This window comes from Tinamus guttatus, unplaced genomic scaffold (genome assembly GCF_059628265.1).
Source record: "Tinamus guttatus ecotype Peru unplaced genomic scaffold, ASM5962826v1 Tinamus_guttatus_pri_ptg001630l, whole genome shotgun sequence".
Lineage (NCBI taxonomy): Eukaryota > Metazoa > Chordata > Aves > Tinamiformes > Tinamidae > Tinamus > Tinamus guttatus.
This window is the reverse complement of record NW_028290164.1, coordinates 444-24,844: the sequence shown is the minus strand read 5'-3', so window position 1 is coordinate 24,844 and position 24,401 is coordinate 444. Positions and strand designations below refer to the sequence as shown.

The following is a 24,401-nucleotide window of genomic DNA, read 5'->3' as shown; positions in this document are numbered from 1 at the left end:
TACCCCAATACCCTCCCAGTTACCCCACCAGTTACTCCCGGTTACCCCCAACCTCCCCCATTTAACCCAATACCTCCCATTTACTCCCTAGTTGCCCCCAAATACCCTCCGGTTACCCCCAATACCCCCCAGTTACCCCCTGGTTGCCCCCAATGCTCCCAGTTACCCCCTCCCCAGTTACTCCCTTTTACCCCCCCCCCAGTTACCCCCATTTACTCCCGTTTACCCCCCCAGTTACCCCCCGTTACTCCTAGTTGCCCCCAGCCCCCCCCCCCGGTTACCCCCAGCCCCCCCCCGTTGCCCCTGTCCCTCCCAGCCCCGCCCCGCGCCCACCCGGAGGACTCATGGCGCCCGCACCCGGCGCCCGCAGGAGCCGCTCTACCCGCCCCAACTCGCTGCCCCGCCCCTCGCCTCCTCCCCGCTCCTCTCTATGGTCGCGCCGCCCTTCCGGCCGCTGCGCCCCGGCGGACTTCCGCGGCGCGGGCCAATGGGAGGGCGCGGGCGGGGCGGCGGGCGGCCAATGGGAGCGCGCGGGGGGCGGGACGCGGCGCCGCGCGCGGCAGGTGAGGGCGCGGGGAGCCACGTGGGGGGACCCGGAAATGTCCCCAAAAGGGGGGGGGGGAGGGGGGAGGCGACATCAGGGATGTCCCCAAGGGGGGGGAGGGGACCCCGGAAGTGTCACCGGGGGGGGGGGGGGGCGGATGTCCCTATTGGGGGGGGGCAATAATGTCCCCAAGGGGGGGCAAAAATGTCCCTATGGGGGGGGACACCCCAATAATGTCCCTATGGGGGGGACACCCCGAAAATGTCCCTATGGGGGCCCCAAAAATGTCCCTATGGGGGGGACACCCCAATAATGTCCCCAAGGGGGGGACACGAATGTCCCTATGGGGAGGGGACCCCAATAATGTCCCTATGGGGGCCCCAATAAGGTCCCTAAGGGGGGCACAAATGTCCCTATGGGGGGGACACCCCAATAATGTCCCCAAGGGGAGGGGGTGACCCCAAGATGTCCCCTATGGGGGGGACACGAATGTCCCTATGGGGGGGACACCCCAATAATGTCCCCAAGGGGAGGGGGTGACCCCAAGATGTCTCCATGGGGGGGACACGAATGTCCCTATGGGGAGGGGACCCCAAAAATGTCCCTATGGGGGGCACAAAGGTCTCTATGGGGGGACCCCAATAATGTCCTTTTGGGGGGGGGGGGGACACGAATGTCCCTTATGGGGGGCCCCAAGAATGTCCCTATGGGGGGCACAAAGGTCCCTATGGGGGGACCCCAATAATGTCCCTTTGGGGGGGGACACCCCAATAATGTCCCTATGGGGAGGGGGTGACCCCAAGATGTCCCCATGGGGGGGGGCAAGATTGTCCCTATGGGGAGGGGACCCCAAAAATGTCCCTATGGGGGGGAACTAATGTCCCTATGGGGGGGAGGGACCCCAAAAATGTCCCTATGGGGGGGGACACCCCAAAAATGTCCCTATGGGGGCCCCAATAATGTCCCCAAGGGGAGGGGGTGACCCCAAGATGTCCCTATGGGGGGGACACGAATGTCCCTATGGGGAGGGGACCCCAAAAATGTCCCTATGGGGGCCCCAATAATGTCAGTATGGGGGGCCATAAATGTCCCTGTGGGGGGGACACCCCAATAATGTCCCTTGGGGGGGGGTCACCCATGTGTGACCCTCTGGGTCCCCATCTGCCCCCGTGTCCCCCCCAGGGTGACCCAGGAGCTGCCCCCGGGGCTGGAGGTGGCACCTGGAGGAGGAAGAGGAGGAAGAGGAAGAGGAAATGGAGGAGAGGAAGAAGATGGAGGAGAGGAAGAAGATGGAGGAGATGGAGAAGATGGAGGAGAGGAAGAAGATGGAGGAGATGGAGAAGATGGAGGAGATGGAGAAGATGGAGGAGAGGAAGAAGATGGAGGAGATGGAGAAGATGGAGGAGAGGAAGAAGATGGAGGAGATGGAGAAGATGGAGGAGATGGAGAAGATGGAGGAGAGGAAGAAGATGGAGGAGATGGAGGAGATGGAGAAGATGGAGGAGATGGAGAAGATGGAGGAGAGGAAGAAGATGGAGGAGAGGAAGAAGATGGAGGAGAGGAAGAAGATGGAGGAGATGGAGAAGATGGAGGAGAGGAAGAAGATGGAGGAGATGAAGAAGATGGAGGAGAGGAAGAAGATGGAGGAGAGGGAGAAGATGGAGGAGAGGAAGAAGATGGAGGAGAGGGAGAAGATGGAGGAGAGGAAGAAGATGGAGGAGAGGGAGAAGATGGAGGAGAGGAAGAAGATGGAGGAGAGGGAGAAGATGATGAAGGAGAAGGAAATGGAGGAGAAGAAGGAGGAGGATGAGGAGAAGAAGAAGATGGAGGAGATGGAGAGGATGATGATGGAGGAGAAGAACATGAAGATGAAGGAGGAGATGGAGGAGAAGGAGGAGGAGAGGAAGAAGATGGAGGAGAAGCTGGAGAAGGGGAAGGTGGGAATGGAGGAGAAGAGGAAGAAGAGGGAGGAGATGAAGAAGATAAAGGAGATGAAGGTGGAGGAGAAGGTGGAAATGGAGGAGAAGAAGAAGAGAAAGAAGAAGGAGGAGATGAAGGAGACGGAGGAGAAAATGGAGGAGATGGAGGAGAGAAAGAAGAAGATGGAGATGGAGGAGAAGAGGAAGAAGATGGAGAAGAAAAGGAGGAAGAAAGAGGTGGAGGAGGAAGGGAAGAAGATGGATGAGATGAAGAAGATGAAGGTGGAGGGGAAAGTGGAGAAGGTGGAAATGGAGGAGAAGGAGAAGAGGAAGAAGAGGGAGGAGATGAAGGAGATGGAGAAGAAAATGGAGGAGATGGAGGAGAAGCGAAAGAAGAAGATGGAGATGGAGGAGAAGAGGAAGAAGAAGATGGAGGAGAAGACGAAGAACATGGAGAAGATAGAGAAGAAGATGAAGGAGATGGAGGAGAAGAGGAAGAAGATGGAGGAGATGGAGGAGAAGCGAAAGAAGAAGATGGAGATGGAGGAGAAGAGGAAGAAGAAGATGGAGGAGATGAAGAAGATGAAGGTGGAGAAGGTGGAAGTGGAGGAGAAGGAGAAGATGGAGGAGATGAAGGAGATGGAGAAGAAGATGGAGGAGAAAAAGGAGAAGATGGAGATGGAGGAGAAGAGGAAGAAGATGGAGGAGAAGAGGAAGAAGATGGAGGAGAAGAGGAAGAAGAAGATGGAGGAGATGAAGAAAGAGATGAAGAGGGAGAAGGTGAAGGAGGAGATGGAGAAGAGGGAGAAGACGAAGAAGATGAAGGTGGAGGAGAAGGTGGAAATGGAGAAGAGGGAGGAGATGGAGGAGAAGAGGAAGGAGATGGAGGAGATGAAGGTGGAAATGGAGAAGAAGAAGAGGAAGAAGAGGGAGGGGATGAAGGAGATGGAGAAGAAAATGGAGGAGAAGAAGAAGGAGAAGATGGAGACGGAGAAAAAGAAGATGGAGGAGAAGAGCAGGAAGAGGAAGATGGAGATGGAGAAGAGGAGGAAGATGAAGGAGGAGAAGAAGGAGAAGATGGAGATGGAGAAGAAGAGAAAGGAGAAGATGGAGATGGAGGAGAAGAGGAAGAAGATGGAGAGGATGAAGAAGATGGAGGAGAAGATGGAGATGGAGAAGAAGAAGGAGAAGATGGAGATGGAGAAGAAGAGGAAGATGATGGAGGAGATGAAGATGGAGGAGAAGATGGAGAAGATGGAGATGGAGAAGAAAAAGATGGAGAAGATGAAGAAGATGGAGGAGAAGAAGAAGATGGAGGAGAAGAAGAAGAAGATGAAGATGGAGAAGAGGAGGAAGATGGAGGAGAAGAAGAAGAAGATGGAGAAGATGAAGGTGGAGGAGAAGAAGAAGATGAAGGTGGAGGAGAAGAAGAAGATGAAGGTGGAGGAGAAGCAGCCGTGGGAGGATCTGCTGCCCCGCGGTGACGATGGTGACGATGGTGACGATGGTGACAATGGTGACAATGAGGAGGCGCCGCCATGGCGCGTGCCCTGGGCGGACGAGGGGCCCCCGTGGCCGTCCCTGCGGGTGGCCCTGGCCGCCCCGGTGGCCCCCGGGGCCACCCGGCGCTTGGTGGCCGCCCTGGCCGGGCCGCTGCCCTTGGGGCCATTGGGCCACCTGCGGCGGGTGGCCCGGCGGCCACCGGGGCTGGCCCTGCTGCTGGGGCTGCCGCGGGGGCCGCTGAGCGCGCTGGGGCGGCGCGGGGACATCGGGGACATTGGGGACGTCGGGGACATTGGGGACATCAGGGACATTGAGAACGTTGGGGACATTGGGGACATTGGGGACGTCGGGGACGTCAGGGATGTTGAGAGCATTGGGGACATTGTGGACAGCAGGGACATTGGGGACGTTGGGGATATTGGGGACATCAGGGACATCAGGGACATTGGGGACGTTGGGGACGTCGGGGACGTTGGGGACATGGGGGACGTTGGGGACATCAGGGACGTTGGGGACAGCAGGGACATTGGGGACGTTGGGGACATTGGGGATGTTGGGGACGTTGAGAGCGTTGGGGGCATTGGGGACATTGGGAGCACTGGGGGCATCAGGGACATTGAGGGCATTGGGGACATCGGGGACATTGGGGACATCAGGGACGTTGAGGACGTTCAGGACATTGGGGACAGCGGGGATGTTGGGGACATTGAGAACGTTGGGGACATTGGGGACATTGGGGGCGTTGAGAGCGTTGGGGACATCAGAGACCTCAGGGACATTGCGGGGGGCATCAGGGACGTTGGGGACATCAGGGACGTCAAGGACGTTGAGAGCATTGGGGACATTGGCGACATCAGGAGCATTGGGGACATCAGAGACCTCAGGGACATTGCAAGGGACGCCGGGGACATTGGGGATGTTAAGAGAGTTGGGGACATTGGGGCCATCAGGGCCATCAAGAGTATTGGGGACATCAGGGACATTGAGGGTCATGGGGACATCAGAGAGCTCAGGGACATTGCGGGGGGCGTTGGGGACATTGGGGTTGTTGAGAGTGTTGGGGACATTGGGGACATCAGGAGGGTTGGGGACATCAGAGAGCTCAGGGACATTGCGGGGGGTGTTGGGGACATTGGGGGCCATGGGGACAGCGGCAGGGGTGACGGTGACACCGAGGATGCCCTGGACATCGGGGGGCTGTGGGACGATGGGGACACTGGGGACATCGCGGACACGGTGGCGCTTGGGGACACCGGGACTTGTGGGGACACCGGGGACATCGGAGCCACCGGGACCCCTGGTGTCACCCTGGGCATTGGGGACACCAGGACCCTCGAGGCCACCGTGACGGTTGGGGACACCAGGACCTTTGGGTCCCCAATGACACTTGAAGCCACCACGGCCACTGATGCCACCACTGGGACCTCTGATGTCACCACGGCCATTGGGGCCACCAGGACTTGTGAAGCCACCGTGGCCACTGAGTCCCCAATGACCCTTGGTGCCACCAGGACCTCTGATGCCACCACGACCATTGGGGCCACCGTGACCGTTGATGCCACCACCAGGACCCTTGATGTCACCATGACCCTTGGTGTCACCACCAGGACACTTGATGTCAGCACGGCCGTTGGGTCCCCAATGACCCTTGATGCCACCACAAGGACCCTGGATGCCACCATGGCCACTGGGTCCCCAATGACCCTTGATGCCACCACGAGGGCCCTTGAGGCCACCACGGCTACTGGGTCCCCAATGACCCTTGGTGCCACCACCAGGACACTTGATGTCACCACAACCATTGGGTCCCCAATGACCCTTGATGCCACCACAAGGACCCCTGATGCCACCAGGACCCCTGATGCCACCAGGACACTTGATGCCACCACAACCATTGGGTCCCCAATGACCCTTGATGCCACCACAAGGACCCTGGATGCCACCACCAGGACCCCTGATGTCACCATGACCCCTGATGCCACTAGGACCCTTGATGCCACCATGAGGACCATTGATGCCACCATGGCCACTGGGTCCCCCATGACCCTTGATGCCACCACAACCATTGGGTCTCCAATGACCCCTGATGCCACCAGGACCCTTGATGCCACCACAACCATTGGGTCCCCAATGACCCCTGAAGCCACCACCAGCCCCCCTGGTGCCACCCCCCCGGTGTCCCCCGCTGTCCCCTCCCTGGTGGCCCTGCGGTCCCTGCTGGCCTCGCTAGGGGTGGACGCCCAGGGCCTGGGTCCCCCCTTCCGCGTCCTCGTCCCCTCGTGTCCCCCTCCATGGGGCCACCCCGTGGCCACCGATGGCTCCGTGTGGCCCTCGTCCCGCCGCGCGCCCCCCGTCCCCACGTTGTCCCCGAGGGAGGTGGCGGCCGCGCGGCGCCACATGGCGCTGGCCGTGGCGGTGGCCCGGAGGGGACGCGCGGGGGACGCGGCGGTGGCCGTGGACGAGGCCACCGGGCGGGTGGTGGCGGTGGCCGCCGGGGGCGGGGGGCACCCGCTGGGCCACGCGGTGATGGCCCTGCTGGAGGAGGTGGCGCGGGGACAGCGCGGGGACAAGGGGGACAAAGGGGACAAGGGTGGGGACAATGGGGACAATGATGGAGATGATGGTGGGGACATTGGGGACAAAAGGAGAGATGATGGGGACAATAGTGGGGACGATGATGGAGATGAGGATGATGATGGAGATGATGGGGACAAGAAGGGTGATGGGGACAGTGATGGGGACAATGATGGGGACAAGAGGGGGGTTGATGGGGAGGATGATGAAGATGGGCATGAGGTTGGGGACAAGGGTGGGGACAATGATGGACGTGATGGGGACGGTGGTGGGGATGATGATGGTGACAATGGTGACAATGACGACGATGATGACCATGATGATGATGACGACCATGATGATAATGACTATGATGATGGTGATGATGACCATGATGATGACCATGATGATGATGATGCCCGTCATGATGACGACCATGATGCCGATGATGATGATGATGACCGTGATGACCATGATGACCATGATGACCATGATGATGATGACGACCATGATGACGACCATGATGATGATGATGATGATGATGACCATGATGACCATGATGATGATGATGATGAGCATGACGACCATGATGACCATGATGATGATGACCATGATGATGACGACCATGACGACCATGATGACGACCATGATGATGATGATAACCATGATGGTGACCATGATGATGATGACCATGATGATGATGACCATGATGACCATGATGACGATGATGATGATGATGATGATGACCATGATGATGATGATGACCATGACGACCATGATGACCATGATGATGATGACGACCATGATGATGATGATAACCATGATGATGATGATGATGATGACGACCATGATGATGATGATGACGATGACGATGATGATGATGACCATGATGATGACCATGATGATGACGATGATGATGACGACGACGACCATGATGCCGATGATGATGATGTTGACCATGATGATGACCATAATGATGATGATGATGACGACCATGATGATGATGACCATGACGATGATGATGACCATGATGATGATGACGATGACGATGATGATGATGATGATGATGACCATGACGATGACCATAATGATGATGATGACGACCATGACGACCATGATGATGACGATGACGATGACGATGATGACCATGATGATGATGATGATGACGATGACGATGATGATGATGACCATGATGAGGCCGATGATGCCGACGCCGCGGCGGTGCCGTACCTGTGCCGCGGGCTCACGGTGGTCTCCGTGCGCGAGCCGTGCGCGCTGTGCGCGGCCGCGCTGCTCCTGGCCCGCGCGCGGCGCCTGCTCTTCGGCCTCGCCAGCCCCCGCGGCGCCCTGGGCCGCCCCCCCCGGCTGCACGGCCGCCCCGGCACCAACCACCGCTACGAGGCCTACGGGGGGGTGGGGGTGCGCCTGTGCCGGGGGCTGCGCGGGGACGGGGGGGACGTTGGGGACGTTGGGGACAATGGGGGGAATGGGAGCAATGGGGACATTGGGGGCAATGGGGACAACAGGGGCAATGGGGACAATAGGGACAACGGGGACAATAGGGGCAACGGGGACGATGGGGGCAACAGGGGCAATGGGGACGATGGAGGCAATGGGGGCAATGGGGACATTGGGGGCAATGGGGACAATGGGGATAATGTGGGCAATAGGGACAATGGGGGCAATGGGCTCAAAGGAGGCAATGAGGACAATGGGGACATTGGGGACAATGGGGGCAACGGGGGCAATGGGGACAATTCAGACAACAGGGACAACGGGGATAATGGGGGCAATGGGGGCAACAGGGACAATGGGGACAATAGGGGCAACAGGGACAATGGGGGCAAGGGGGACAATGGGGACAACGGGGGCAATGGGGGCAATGGGGACAATTCAGACAACGGGGACAACGGGGGCAATGGGGACAATGGGGACAATTCAGACAACAGGGATAATGGGAACAATAGGGACAATGGGGGCAACAGGGGCAATGGGGACAATTCGGACAATAGGGACAATGGGAACAATAGGGGCAATGGGGACAACGGGGACATTGGGGGCAACGGGGGCAACAGGGATGATGGGAACAATAGGGACAATGGGGACAACGAGGGCAATGGGGACAATGGGGAAAATGGGGACAACAGGGACAATAGGGACAGTGGGGACAATGGGGATACGGGACACAGGGAGGGGCAGGACAAGGAGAGCTCCGGCTGAGAACGGGCCCACTCAGTGCATAAATGGGCTCAATAACCCAAACTCTGGCTGAGGACGGAGCCACTCGGTGCGTAAATGGACCTGATAATCGAAGATCCGGCTGAGAACGGGCAGCTCGGTGCATAAATGGGCCAAATGGACTGGGTTTTGTCTGAGAACGGAGCCGCTCGGTGCACAAATGGACCCGATAATCCAAGCTCTGGCTGAGAACGGCGCCACTCGGTGCACGAATGGATTCCAATAATCTGAGTGCTGCTGAGAACAGAGCAACTCGGTGCATAAATGGGCCAAATAATCCAAGCTCTGACTGAGAACGGGGCCACTCGGTGCATAAATGGACTCGATAATCCAAGATCTGGCTGAGAATTGAGCCGTTCGGTGCATAAATGGGCCGAATAATGCAAGATCCGTCTGAGAACGGGCAGCTCGGTGCATAATTGGGCTCAATGGACTGGGCTTTGGCTGAGAACGGAGCCGTTCGGTGCATAAATGGACCTGATGATCCAAGATCTGCTGAGGATGGAGCCGTTCGGTGCATAAATGGGCTCAATAATTGAAGGTCTGGCTGAGAACGGAGCAACTCGGCGCGTAAATGGACGAGATAATCCAAGCTCTGGCTGAGAACGGGCAGTTCGGTGCATAAATGGACTCAATGGACTAAGTTTTGGCTGAGGACGGAGCCACTCAGTGCACAAATGGATTCCAATAACCTGAGTGCTGCTGAGGACGGAGCCGCTCGGTGCACGAATGGACCCGATAATCCAAGATCCGGCTGAGAACGGGGCAGCTCGGTGCACGAATAGGCCCAATGGAGTGAGTTTTGGCTGAGGATGGAGCCGCTCGGTGCATAAATGGACCCGATAATCCAAGATCTGGCTGAGAATGGAGCAACTCAGTGCATAAATGGAGTCAATGGGCTGAGTTTTGGCTGAGAACGGAGCTGTTTGGTGCATAAATGGGCTCAATAATCCAAGCTCTGGCTGAGAACGGGGCAGCTCGGTGCACAAATGGGCTCAATGGAGTGAGTTTTGGCTGAGAACGGAGCCGTTCGGTGCATAAATGGCTGCAATAACCCGAGTTTTGACTGAGGACGGAGCCGTTCAGTGCATAAATGGGCTCAATAACCCAAGATCCGGCTGAGAACAGCCAACTCGGTGCATAAATGGGTCCAATGGACTGGGTTTTGGCTGAGAACAGAGCAACTCAGTGCATAAATGGGCTCAACAACCCAAGATCCAGCTGAGAATGGGGCAGCTCGGTGCATAAATGGGCTCAATGGACTGCGTTTTGGCTGAGAACGGAGCAATTTGGTGCATAAATGGGCCAATGATCCAAGATCCGGCTGAGAACGGGCAGCTCGGTGCACAAATGGGCCCAATGGACTGATTATTGCCTGAGAACGGAGCCGTTCGGTGCATAAATGGACTCAATAATCCAAGATCCGGCTGAGAATGGGCAACTCGGTGCATAAATGGGCCCAATGGACTGAGTTTTGGCTGAGAACGGAGCAACTCAGTGCATAAATGGACCTGATAATCCAAGATCCGGCTGAGAACGGAGCAACTCAGTGCGTAAATGGAGTCAATGGAGTGAGTTTTGGCTGAGAACGGAGCTGTTCGGTGCATAAATGGGCTCAATAACCCAAGATCCGGCTGAGAACGGAGCAACTCGGTGCATAAATGGACCCAATGACCCGAGTTTTGGCTGAGGACGGAGCCGCTCGTCGCACAAATGGCCGCAATGGCGGGGCCCCGCCTCGGGACTACAGCTCCCGTCGTGCCCCGCGCGCGGCGCGAAGTAAAATGGCGCCCCCAGAGGGAACGGCCCTTGTAGAAAACTACGAGTCCCGGCGTGCCCCGCGCGGCGCCTGACCCCGCGCGGCCGCCGTCCGCCGGCGCCGCCGCCGCGCGGCGCTTCCCGCGGGAGCGCCCGGGATTCCCGGGATCCTCTGGGGATCCCCCGGGATCGGGAATCTCATGGGATCCCCCCGGGATTCCCGGGAACCCCCCCTTGATTCCCGGGAACCTCCTGGGAACCCCCGCCCCGGACCGGACCGGGAATCTCCTGGGATCCCCCCGTGATTCCCGGGACCCTCCGTGATCCCGGGAACCTCCTGGGAACCGCCCCCCCGGACCGGGAATCTCCTTCCCCCCCGGGACCGGGATCCCCCCCCGGGATTCCCGGGAATCCCCTGGAGACCTCTGCCCCCCCCCGGTCGCCATTCCCGGGACCTCCCTGTGATTCCCGGGATTCCCGGGACCTCCCCCCCCTCCGGGACCGGGAACCCCCTATGGACCCCTGGGATCCCCCCGTGATTCCCGGGACCCCCCGTGATTCCCGGGAATCCCCTGGGGACCTCTGGGCCCCCCCCCCCTGCCCGCCGTCATTCCCAGGACCTTCCCATGATTCCCGGGATCCCCCGGGATTCCCAGGACCTCCCCCCTGGGACCGGGAAGCCCCTATGGACCCCCGGGATCACCCCGGGATTCCCGGGATCCCCCGGGATTCCCAGGCCCCCCCCCCCGGGACCGGGAAGCCCCTATGGACCCCCGGGATCACCCCGGGATTCCCGGGACCCCCCGTGATTCCCGGGATCCCCCGGGATTCCCAGGACCTCCCCCCTGGGACCCGGAACCTCCTATGGACCCCCGGGATCACCCCGGGATTCCCGGGATCCCTCATGATTCCCAGGACCTCCCCCCTGGGACCGGGAATCCCCTATGGACCCCTGGGATCCCCCCGTGATTCCCGGGATCCCCCGGGATTCCCAGGACCTCCCCCCCCCGCCCCCCTCCGGGACCGGGAATCCCCTATGGACCCCCGGGATCACCCCGGGATTTCCAGGATCCCTCGTGATTCCCGGGACCTCCCCCCTGGGACCGGGAAGCCCCTATGGACCCCCGGGATCTCCCCGGGATTCCCGGGTTCCCCTCCGGAACCAGGACAACCCCCCCCACCCACTGGGATCCCTCTGGGAACCCCCCCCCCCCCCGGATCGGGAATCTCCTGGGGACCCCCCCGGGATTCCCAGGATCCCCCCTGGGACCGGGAACCGCCCCCTCCCCCCCCCCCCAGACCCTTGGGATCCCCCCCCCATCCCTGGAATGTTCCCCCCCCCCAGGAACCCCCCTCGATCCCGGGAACCCCCCCAGGACCCCCCATTTAGACCAGGATGGGTGTAGGGGGCACAACCAACCCCTACGGGTGTAGGGGGGCACAACCAACCCCTACGGGTGTAGGGCTACAGCCCAGCCAGTGGGTGTAGGGGCTACAGCCTGACCCCCATAGAGGTGTAGGGCTACAGCTTGACCCCTGTACAGGCGCAGGGACTACAGCTTGATCCGTGTATGGGTGTAGAGATTACGGCTTGACACCCATAGAGGTGTAGGGCTACAGCTTGACCCATGTACAGGCGCAGGGACTACAGCTTGATCCGTGTTTGGGTGTAGAGATTACGGCTTGACACCCATAGAGGTGTAGGGATACAGCTTGACCGCTGTACAGGCGCAGGGACTACAGCTTGATCCGTGTTTGGGTGTAGAGATTACGGCTTGACACCCATAGAGGTGTAGGGCTACAGCTTGACCCTTATACGGGTGTATGGCTACAGGTTGATCCCTATACGGGTGTAGGGATACAGCTTGATCCCTATATGAGTGTAGAGATCACAGCTTGACACCCATAGAGGTGACTTGAGCCTTATATGGGTGTATGGCTACAGGTTGATCCCTATAGGGGTGTAAAGATCACAGCTTGACCTCATAGAGGTGTAGGGATACAACTTGACCCTTATACGGGTGTATGGTAACAGGTTGATCCCTATACAGGTGTAGGGACTACAGCTTGATCCATATGTGGGTTTAGAGGTTACAGCTTTGACCTGCATAGAGGTGTAGGAATACAACTTGACCCTTATACGGGTGTATGGTAACAGGTTGATCCCTATACAGGTGTAGGGATACAGTTTGATCTCTATATGGGTGTAGAGATCACAGCCTGATCCCCATAGAGGTGTATGGATACAACTTGATTCTTATACGGGTGTATGGCTACAGGTTGATCCTTATACGGGTGTAGGGATACAGCTTGATCCCTATATGAGTGTACAGGTCACAGCTTGACCCCATAAAGGTGTAGGGGTACAGCTTGACCCTTATACGGGTGTATGGCTACAGGTTGATCCTTATACAGGTGTAGGGATTACAGCTTGATCCCCAGGTGTAGGAATTCCTGCAGGTGTAGGAATACAGCTTGACTTCTATACAGGTATAGAAGCTACAGCTTGACCCCCATACAGGTGCACGGACTACAACTTGACCGCTATAAAGGTGTAGGGATACAGCCTGATCCCTATACAGGTGTAGGGGCTACAACCCGAACGCTATACAGGTATAGGAGCTACAGCTTGACTGCTATAGAGGTGTAGGGATACAGCTTGAGTCCCATACAGGTGTAGGGGCTACAGCCTGACCCGTATACAGGTGTAAGGGCTACAGGTTGACCCCTGTATGGGTGTAGAGGTTACAGCTTGATCCCCATACAGCTGTAGGGCTACAGCTTGATCCCTATATGGGTGTAGGGACTGGAACCTGAACCCTATACAGGTATAGGGGCTACAGCTTGACCGCCATAGAGATATAGGGACTACAGCTTGACCCCCATACAGGTGTAGGGGCTACAGCTTGACCCCTATATGGGTGTAGAGGGTGCCTGTTGACCCCCATACAGGTGTAGGGGCTACAGCTTGACCCCTATATGGGTGTAGAGGGTGCCTGTTGACCCCCATACAGGTGTAGGGGCTACAGCCTGACCCCTATATGAGTGTAGAGGGTGCCTGTTGACCCCCATACAGGTGTAGGGGCTACAGCCTGACCCCTATATGAGTGTAGAGGGTGCCTGTTGACCCCCATACAGGTGTAGGGGCTACAGCCTGACCCCTATATGAGTGTAGAGGGTGCCTGTTGACTCCCATACAGGTGTAGGGGCTACAGCCTGACCCCTATATGGGTGTAGAGGGTGCCTGTTGACCCCCATACAGGTGTAGGAGCTACAGCTTGAGCCCCCTACAGGCACAGGGGGTGCCGGTTGGCCCCCCAACAGGCGCCTGGTTCGGTGGTTGTCCCGGGATGGGGGTACAGGCCACAGTGCGGCCTCGGGAGCTGCCCAAGAGGAACAGGTTGACACCCCCCGCACAGCCGCCTGGCCTGGGGTACCCCAACAGCGCTACCGGGTACAACCCACCACCTTGGGGTGTACAGCGTGAGCCCAAGAGCCACAGGTTGACACCCCTTGTACAGGCGCCTGGCCCGGGGTACCCCAACAGCGCTACCGGGTACAACCCACAGCACGACCAGGGGTACCCCAACAGCGTTACTGGGTACAACCCACAGCGCGACCAGGTACAACCCACCACCTTGGGGGGTTCAGCGCGAGCGGGGGTTGTGGTGGGGGGTATCAGGCTTGACCTCCGCACAGGCGCCAGGAGAACCAGCCCTCGCACAGGCGGACAACACCCGTCTCCACCTGACCCCCCCCCCCCACAGGCACCACCCCGTGACGTCAGGCGGAGCCCGTCCCCCCGCGGTGCCTACAGGTGCGCGCACCTGCGCCGCCTGTTGTCCCCGGGAGAAGGGAGGCAGCGGGGTACAGGCGTCGCGCGGCTGTAGCGGCGATGGCGAGCGGGGGGCTACAGCTGCTGGGGCTGGCGCTGGCGGTGGCCGGGTGGCTGGCGCTGGTGGCGGCTACAGCGTTACCGCAGTGGCAGGTGTCGTCGTTCGCGGGTGACACCATCATCACCTCCGTGGCCACCTCCAAGGGGTTGTGGATGGCCTGCGCCTGGCAGAGCACCGGGCAGATGCAGTGCAAGGTGTACGACTCCCTGCTCAGCCTGTCGTGTGAGTGGCTACAGGCGGAGCGCGGCTGTTGGCGGCGGGGAATTGGGGGGTTTTGGGGGGAAATTGGGGGTTTTTTGGGGGGGAAATGGGTGGTTTTGGGGGGAAATGGGGGTTTGGGGGAAATGGGGAGGTCGGGGGGAAACGGGGAGTTGGGGTGTAGGAACAGGCGGTGCGAGGGTAGGAAGGGGGGTTTGGGGGTGGGAAGAGGAGGTGTAACGGTAGGAATAGAGGGTTTGGGGGTAGGAATGAGGGGTTTGGGGGTAGGAACAGGCCATTTGGGGGTAGGAATGGGGGGTTTGGGGGTAGGAATAGGGAGTTTCAGGATAGGAATGGGGGGTTTGGGGGTAGGAACAGGCAGTTTAGGGGTAGGAATACAGGGTTTCGGGGTAGGAATAGGGAGTTTGGAGTAGGAATAGGGAGTTTCGGGGTAGGAACAGGCCGTTTAGGGGTAGGAATGGGGATTTGGGGGTAGGAACAGGCGGTACGAGAGTAGGAATAGAAGGTATAACAGTAGGAATAGGGGATTTGGGGGTAGGAACAGGCGGTTTCGGGGTAGGAACGGACAATACGAGGGTAGGAATAGGAGGTATTATGGTAAGAACAGGCCATTTGGGGGTAGGAATGAGGGGGTTGGGGGCAGGAACAGGCGGTTTGGGGTAGGAACAGGTGGTAAGAGGGTAGGAATAGCAGGAATAATGGTAGGAATGGGGGTTTGGGGTAGGAATGGGGGTTTGGGGGTAGGAAGAGGGAGGTTGGGGGTAGGAACAGGCGATATAAGGGTAGAAATGGGGGGTTTGGGGTAAGAATAAGGGATGCGGGTGTAGGAACAGGCGGTCTGGGGGTAGAAATAGGCAGTATAAGGGTAGAAATAGGGGATTTTGGGGGTAGGAACAGGCGATGTAAGGGCAGGAATGGGGGGTTTGGGGTAAGAATAAGTGGTTCGGGTGTAGGAACCGGTGGTTTGGGGGTAGGAACAGGCGGTTTGGGGGTAGGAATAGGGGGTTTGAGGGGAGATACTGGGAGTTTCCAGGTAGAAATGGGGGTTTTGGAGGAGGAACAGGCGGTTTTGGGGGAGAAACGGGAAGTTCGGGTGTAGGAACAGGCGCTTTGGAGGGAGGAACAGGCGGTTTGAGGGGAGTAATGGGGAGTTTGGGGGTGAAATGGGGCATTTGGGGGTAGGAACAGGCGGCTTGGAGGGAGAAACTGGGAATCTGGGGGGAGAAATCGGGAGTTTGGGGGTAGGAACAGGCGGTTTTGGGGAGAACAGGCAGTTTGGGGGGAGAAACTGGAGGTTTTGGGGGAGAAACCGGCAGTTTTGGGACAGGACGGGAGATTCTAGGGGAGCAACAGGCGGTTTGGGGTAGGAAAGAGGGATTTTGGGGTAAGAACGGGGGATTTTGGGGCAGGATGAGGGGTTTGGGGAGTTTCTGGGGTAGAAACCGGCGGTTTCGGGGCCGGGGCCGGTGGTTGGAGGAAGCAACAGGCGGTTTTGGGGTGTGAAGCGGAAGTTTTGGGGCAAAAACTGGGAATGGGGGGGATTGGGGGGCAGAAAGGGGAGTTTTGGGGGCAAAAGCGGGGGGTTTGGGGCGAAATGGGGGCGTTTTGGGGCAAAATGGGGGTGTTTTGGGGTCAAATGGGGGCATTTTGGGGCCAAATGGGGGCGTTTTGGGGCGAAACGGGGGCGTTTTGGGACAAAACGGGGGCATTTGGGGGCCAAACGGGGCGTTTTGGGGCAAAATGGGGGCGTTTTGGGGCGAAACGGGGGCATTTTGGGGCCAAACGGGGCGTTTCGGGGTCAAACGGGGCATTTCGGGGTCAAAGGCGGGATTTTTGGGGCGGGAAACGGCGCTTTTGTGTGTGGGGGGGGTGGGGCCGGGCGGACCTGAGCGACCGGCCCGGCCGGTTGGGGGGAGGGGCCCGGACGCCGGGGCCCCTCGGGTCCATAGGGGGGTCCTGGGGGGGGAATGGGGGGTTCCCCGGACGCCTGGGCCCTTCCCGGACGCCTGGGCCCTTCCCGGCCACCAAAGCGGCCGCTATCGGCGCCGGGCGGGAGGCCAAACCGCAGGGGTCAGCGGGGCCCTGCCCGGACGCCTGGGCCCTTTAAGGGGAACCTGGGGCCTTTTAGGGTCCCCCCCGGACGCCTGGGCCCATCCCGGACACCTGGGCCCTTTGGGGAGAACCTGGGCCCTTTTAGGGTCCCCCCGGACGCCTGGGCCCTTTAAGGGGAACCTGGTTCCCTTTAGGATCCCCCCGGACGCCTGGGCCCTTTAGGGGGAACCTGGGTCCTTTTAGGGTCCCCCCAGGACGCCTGGGCCCTTCCTGGACGCTTGGGCCCTTTAAGGGGAACCTGGGTCCCTCCAGGGTCCCCCCGGACGCCTGGGCCCTTTAAGGGGAACCTGGGGCCCTTTAAGGTCCCCCCCGGACACCTGGGCCCTTTAGCGGGAACTTGGGTCCCTTCAGGGCCCCCCCAGGACGCCTGGGCCCTTTTAGGGTCCCCCCGGACGCCTGGGCCCTTTAGGGGGAACTTGGGTCCTTTTAGGGTCCCCCCAGGACGCCTGGGCCCTTTAAGGGTCCCCCCGGACGCCTGGGCCCTTTAAGGGGAACCTGGGCCCTTTAAGGGCCCCCCCAGGACGCCTGGGCCCTTTAAGGGTCCCCCCGGACGCCTGGGCCCCCCCAGGGCCATTTCCTGGCTCCAAAGATGATTCCTGTCCCCATGTCCCCCCCCCCCCCCCCCCGACTCCCAGGTATCCAGGAAGGGCCCAGGCGTCCGGGGAAGGGCCCAGGCGTCCGGGTGGGGGCGGCTCCTTCCTTCGGTTTCGTTGAAACTCGTTGGTTTTTGTCCCCAAAGCGGGGGGGGGGGGGGGGGGGTGAGTCACCTCGGGGGAGGGACATGGGGACAAAGGTCCCCCCCCCCCAGGGCGAGGCCTCAGGGAGGGGCCCCGGCGTCCGGGAGGGGCCCAGGCATCCGGGCCCCCCCCCAAAATCCCATTCCCAAAAAATCCCATTCCCAAAAATCCCATTCCCAAAATCCCATTCCCGGCGGCTGCGGATTCCGCCTGTTGGTCACAACCCGCCGCCCCCCCCCCCACCCCCGCCGCAATTTGTCACCCGGCCGCAACAACCGCCGCCGCGGGCGGGTGACGAAGCCGCCCGCTAACGAGCCCCGCCCTTAACGAACCCCGCGCTAATTACCCCCCCCAGCGCCGCTCCCTTCCCCGTGGGGCCGAAGTCCGGGCGCCGCCGACGGTGACAGTGACGGTGTCACTGTCACCCCCACCCCGGGGCGGGGGCGCCGCCGCCTGTTGCTCCCTCGGCTCTCCCGCCCGGATTGGGGCGACGCCGCCTGTTGTCGCGGTGTTGGCGGCGCCCGGGGTCCCCGTCGCGGTGACGCCGCCTGTTGCTCGCGGTGTCCCCTCCGTGTGTGTTTATGTCCCCTACGGCCTCCGTAGAGGCCTCGCGGGTCCTCGTGGAGGTGTCCCTGGTGTCCCCGTCGCGGTGACGCCGCCTGTTGTTCGCCCGTCGCGGTGTCCCTCGTGTCGCGCTGTCCCTTGTGTCGTGGTGTACCTTGTGTCACGGGGTCCCTCGTGCCACACTGTCGCTGTCGTGGTGTCATCGTGTCACACTGTCCCTCATGTCACGCTGTCCCTGTGTCGCGGTGTTCCTCATGTCGCGGTGTCACACTGTCGTGTTGCGGTGTCATTGTGTCACATTGTCTCTCATGTCATGATGTCCCTTGTGTTGCACTGTCCCTTGTGTCATGGTGTCACCATGTCACACTGTTGTGTTGCGGTGTCCCTGTGTTGTGGTGTCCCTCATGTCACACTGTTGTGTCACGCTGTCCCTCGTGTCACACTGTCCCTCCCGTCGCGGTGTCCCCGTGTCATGGTGTCCCTGTGTCACACTGTCCCTGTCACGGTGTCACCGTGTCACACTGTCCCTCGTGTCGCGGTGTCCCCATGTCACTGTGTCACACTGTCCCTCATGTCCCCACAGCCGCCCTACAGGCCACGCGCGCCCTCATGGTGGTGTCTGTGTCCCTGTGTCACACTGTCATGTCACCGTGTCGCGGTGTCACCCTGTCACACTGTTCCTGTCACACTGTCCCCGTGTCACCGTGTCCCCCTGTCCCCACAGCCGCCCTACAGGCCACCCGCGCCCTCATGGTGGTGTCTGTGTCGCGGTGTCCCCATGTCGCGGTGTCCCTCATGTCCCACTGTCCCTGTGTTGCGGTGTCACCATGTCACACTGTCCCTCGTGTCCCCACAGCCGCCCTACAGGCGCCCTCATGGTGGTGTCTGTGTCTCGGTGTCACCATGTCGCGGTGTCACACTGTCATGTCACCATGTCCACATGTCACCGTGTGCCCCCAGCCGCCCTCCAGGCCACCCGTGCCCTCATGGTGGTTTCTGTGTCCCTGTGTCGCGGTGTCCCCGTGTCACTGTGTCACCATGTCACACTGTCCCCCTGTCCCCACAGCCGCCCTCCAGGCCACCCGCGCCCTCATGGTGGTGTCTGTGTCGCGGTGTCCCCATGTCGCGGTGTCACTGTGTCGCGGTGTCCCCATGTCATGGTGTCACCATGTCACACTGTCATGTCACCGTGTCCCCGTGTCACCATGTCCCCCTGTCCCCACAGCCGCCCTCCAGGCCACCGGCGCCCTCATGGTGGTGTCTGTGTCGCGGTGTCCCCATGTTGCGGTGTCCCCGTGCCACACTGTCACCATGTCGCGGTGTCACCATGTCACACTGTCCCTGTCACGATGTCACCATGTCACGCTGTCCCTCGTGTCCCCACAGCCGCCCTCCAGGCCACCCGCGCCCTCATGGTGGTGTCTGTGTCGCGGTGTCACCATGTCGCGGTGTCCCCGTGTCACACTGTCACCGTGTCGCAGTGTCACCATGTCACACTGTCCCTGTCACGGTGTCACCATGTCGCGGTGTCCCCATGTCACGGTGTCCCCGTGTCACACTGTCACCATGTCGCAGTGTCCCCGTGTCACACTGTCCCTGTCACGGTGTCACCATGTCATGGTGTCCCTGTGTCACACTGTCCCTGTCACCGTGTCACCATGTCACACTGTCCCCCTGTCCCCACAGCCGCCCTCCAGGCCACCCGCGCCCTCATGGTGGTGTCTGTGTCACACTGTCACCATGTCACACTGTCCCTGTCACGGTGTCCCCATGTCACCGTGTCCCCCTGTCCCCACAGCCGCCCTCCAGGCCACCCGCGCCCTCATGGTCATCGCGGGGGTCCTGGGCGCGCTGGGCCTGGCCGTGGCCACCATGGGGATGAAGTGCACGCGGTGCGGGGACGACGACCCCGTGCGCAAGGCCCGCGTGGCCACCGCCGGCGGCGCCATCTACATCGTGGCCGGTGAGCGCCGGGTGACAGCGGGGGGTGACATCGGCAATGGGTGACATCGGGGGGTGACATTGGTGGGGGGTGACGCCAGGGGGTGACATTGGCGGAGGGTGACGCCAGGGGGTGATGTTGGCAATGGGTGACATTGGGGGTGACATTGGTGGGGGGTGACGTCGGGGTGACGCTGACAGCGGGTGACATGGATGGCGGGTGACATTGGTGGTGGGTGACGTCGGGGGGTGACATCGGCAATGGGTGACATCGGGGGGTGACGTTCGTGGGGGGGTGACATGGATGGTGGGTGACATGGATGGTGGGTGACATTGCTAGTGGGTGACACCGAGGGGTGACATTGGTGGTGGGTGACATCAAGGGGTGACACTGAGTGGGTGACATTGGTGGAGAGTGACGCCGGGGGTGACATTGGTGGTGGGTGACATCGGGGGATGACATCGGTGGGGGGTGACATTGGTGGGGGGTGACATTGGTGGGGGGTGACACTGAGTGGGTGACATGGATGGCAGGTGACATGAGTGGGTGACATTGGTGGAGAGTGACACCGGGGGGTGACACTGAGTGGGTGACATGGATGGCAGGTGACATGAGTGGGTGACATTGACGGCAGTTGACATTAGTTGGGAGTGACACCAGGGGGTGACATTGGCGGAGGGTGATGCCAGGGGGTGACGTTGGCAATGGGTGACATTGGGGGTGACATTGGTGGAGGGTGACGTCGGGGGGGTGACATTGGCAATGGGTGACATTGGGGGTGACGTTGGTGGAGGGTGACGTCGGGGGGTGACATTGGCAATGGGTGACATTGGGGGTGACATCGGGGGATGACATTGGTGGGGGGTGACATTGATGGGGTTGACATTGGTGGGGGGTGACGCCAGGGGGTGACATTGGTGGTGGGTGACACCAGGGGGTGGCATGAGTGGGTGACACCAGGGGGTGGCATGAGTGGGTGACGCTGACGGCAGGTGACACTGGTGGGGGGTGACGCCTGGGGGTGACATTGAAGGTGAGTGATGCCAGCGGGTCACATTGGCAGAGAGTGACATTGGGGGTGACACAAGGGGGTGACATGAGTGGGTGACATTGATGGCAGGTGATATTGCTGAGGGGTGACACCAGAGGGTGACATTGGCAGAGAGTGACACCAGGGGGTGACGCCAGAGAGTGTCATTGGTGGTGGGTGACACCAGGGGTGACACTGACAGCAAGTGATAGTGCCGGGGGGTGACATTGGTGGTCGGTGACGCCAGTGGGTGACATGAGTGGGTGACATTGATGGCAGGTGACATTGGTGGAGGGTGACATTGGCGGAGGGTGACGCCAGGGGGTGACATTGGCAGTGGATGACGTCAGGGGGTAACACTGGGGGTGACATTGGCAGTGGGTGATGCCGGGGGTGACACTGACAGCGGGTGACATTGATGGCAGGTGACATTGGTGGGGGTGACACCAGGGGGTGACATTGGTGGTGGATGACATCAGGGGTGATGTCAGGGGGTGACATTGGCAGAGGGTGACACCAGTGGGTGACACTGACGGGGTGACATTGATGGCAGGTGACATTGGTGGGGGGTAATAGTGGCGAGGGGTGACATTGGTGGAGGGTGACACCAGGCGGTGATGTCAGGGGGTGACATTGGTGGTGGGTAACGCTGGGGGTGACAATGGCAGAGAGTGACATCGGGGGTGATGTCAGGGGGTGACGTTGGTGAGGGGTGACATCAGGGGGTGACACTGACAGCAGGTGACATGGATGGCAGGTGACATGAGTGGGTGACATCGATGGCAGGTGCCATTGATGGCAGGTGACATTGGTAGTGGGTGACATTCTGGCAGGTGACACCAGTAGGTGACACTGACAGCGGGTGACAGTGGCGGGGGTGATGCCAGCAGGTGACATTGTTGCCGAGTGACATTGACAGCAGGTGACATTGACAGCGGATGACATTGGCAGTGGGTGACATTGGCGGCGGGTGACACCAGTGGGTGACATTGGCGACGGGTGACAGTGGTGGGTGACAGTGGTGGGTGACACTGACGGCGGGTGACACCAGTGGGTGACATTGACGGCGGGTGACAGCAGTGGGTGACACTGGCGGGTGACATCGGCGGCGGGTGACAGGGCGGCGGGGGGTGTCACCCGGTGGCGTCACCGCGCCGGGGACACCGTGTCCCTCCCCCAGGGCTGGCGGCGCTTGTCACCTGCTCCTGGTACGGCCACCAGATCGTCAGCGACTTCTACGACGCCACCGTCCCCGTGAACCTCAAGTGAGCGGGGACGGGGACGGGGTGGCCCCATGGGTGACATTGGTGGCCCCAGGTTGGGGTTGGTGGCCCCACGGGTGACATTGGTGGCCCTGGGTTGGGGTTGGTGGCCCCACAATGGCCATTAGCGGCCCCACGGGTGACATTAGTGGCTCCAGGGGTGACATTGGTGGCCCCGGGTTGGGGATGGTGGCCCCGCAAGGACCATGGTGGCCCCATGGGTGACATTGGTGGCCCCAGGGATGACATTGATGACTCCATGGGTGACATTGGTGGCCCTGGGTGACATTGGTGGCCACGGGGTTGGGGTTGGTGGCCCCAAGGGTGACATTGGTGGCCCTGGGTGACATTGGTGGCCCCAGGGTTGGGGTTGGTCACCCTGCGTTGGGGTTGATGGCCCCATGGGTGACGTTGGTGGCCCCACAATGGCCATTAGCGGCCCCACGGGTGACACTGGTGGCCCCAGTTGGGGGTTGGTGGCCCCATGGGTGACACTGGTGGCTCTGGGTGACATTGGTGGCCCTGGGTTGGGGTTGGTGGCCCCACAGGTGACATTGGTGGCCGCACAATGGCCATTAGCGGCCCCACAAGGACCATGGTGGCCCCACGGGTGACATTGGTGGCCCCAGGGGTGACCTTGGTGGTCCCGGGTGACATTGGTGGCCCCACAATGGCCATTAGCGGCCCCACAAGGACCATGGTGGCTCCATGGGTGACATTGGTGGCCCCAGGGTTGGGGTTGGTGGCCCCACAATGGCCATTAGCAGCCCCACAAGGACCATGGTGGCCCCATGGGTGACATTGGTGGCCTCAGGGTTGGGGTTGGTGGCTCCGTGGGTGACATTGGTGGCTCTGGGTGACATTGGTGGCCACGGGTGGCACTTGGTGGCCCCCAGGGTTGGGGTTGGTGGCCCCACAAGGACCATGGTGGCTCCATGAGTGACATTGGTGGCCCCGGGTGACATTGGTGGCCCCAGGGTTGGGGTTGGTGGCCCCACAGGTGACATCACCGCCCACCCCCTTGACCCCGCCCCCTTTCCCCTCCCCCCCCCAGGTACGAGTTCGGCGCCGCCATCTTTGTGGGCTGGGGGGGGTCGGCGCTGACGCTGCTGGGGGGGGCCCTGCTCTGCTGCTCCTGCTCCTCGGGGAAGCGGAGCCCCCCCTCCTACACACGAGCCACGCCCCCCCGCGCCCCCGCCAGCCGCGAGTACGTCTGACCCCGCCCCCTCCATAAATCCCCGTTTTTTGGCCTTTTTCACCCATTTCCCGGCGTTTTTTGGCCATTTTTTTTACCCCCCCCCCGCGTCTTTCTCCCCCGCCAAGATGGCGGCGCCAACATGGCGGCGCCCACAGGGGCCCGCAGCGCGCCGCGCGGTGACGTCACAAGAGGCGCGCGGGGAAGGCCGGGCGGGGGGCGACCCAGCGCGGCTGCCGTATGGTGACGTCAGAAGGCGCGCGCGGAGGCGGGGTGGTTTGAAGCAGCGCGGCTGCCGTACGGTGACGTCATGGGACGACAATGTCTGGCACCCTCCCCCGAAATAAACTTTTTTTTTGGTGTTTTCTACCCGTTTCCGAGCGGTTTTTGGGGTGGTTTTTGGTGCATCCTTCTGGTCTGCCAAAATGGCGGCGCCCACGAGGTGCCGCGCAGCGGCCGTACGGTGACGTCAGAAGGCCCGCGCCCGGCGGAGAGAGCCAGCGCATCCGCCGTACGGTGATGTCATCGGATAATAATATCACCCTCCTCCAAATAAACCATTTTTTGGTGTTTTCTACCCGTTTCCGAGCGATTTTTGGGGTGGGTTTTGGTGCATTCCGCTGGTCCGCCAAAATGGCGGCGCCCGCAAGGGGTCGCGCCTTGGCCGTACGGTGACGCCGGAAGGCGCGCGCGGCGGCGGGGCGGTTTGGAGCAGCGCGGCCGCCGTACGCTGACGTCATCGCGCGGCGACGATGCTGGCGGAGCTGGTGGCGGGAGGCGACGAGGGGCTGGTGCTGGTGAAGGGTAGGGGGAATATGGGGGAATATGGGGGATATAGGGGGATATGGGGGGGATATAGGGGAATATGGGGGGATAGGGGGGATATACGGGGAATAGGGGGGGAATATAGGGGATATAGGGGGGATATG

General features: G+C 60.7%; 1 protein-coding gene across 1 annotated transcript; it reads left to right on the top strand.

Annotated features, from left to right (window-relative positions):
- The first annotated feature begins 14,410 nt into the window (after positions 1-14,410).
- On the top strand, positions 14,411-23,494 carry CLDN7 (claudin 7). The gene is made up of 4 exons (XM_088539388.1): positions 14,411-14,633; positions 19,842-20,006; positions 22,196-22,280; positions 23,332-23,494. Exons 1-4 carry the CDS (start codon positions 14,411-14,413, stop codon positions 23,492-23,494), a joined length of 636 nt encoding a protein of 211 aa, XP_088395514.1.
- The last annotated feature ends 907 nt before the right edge of the window (positions 23,495-24,401 follow it).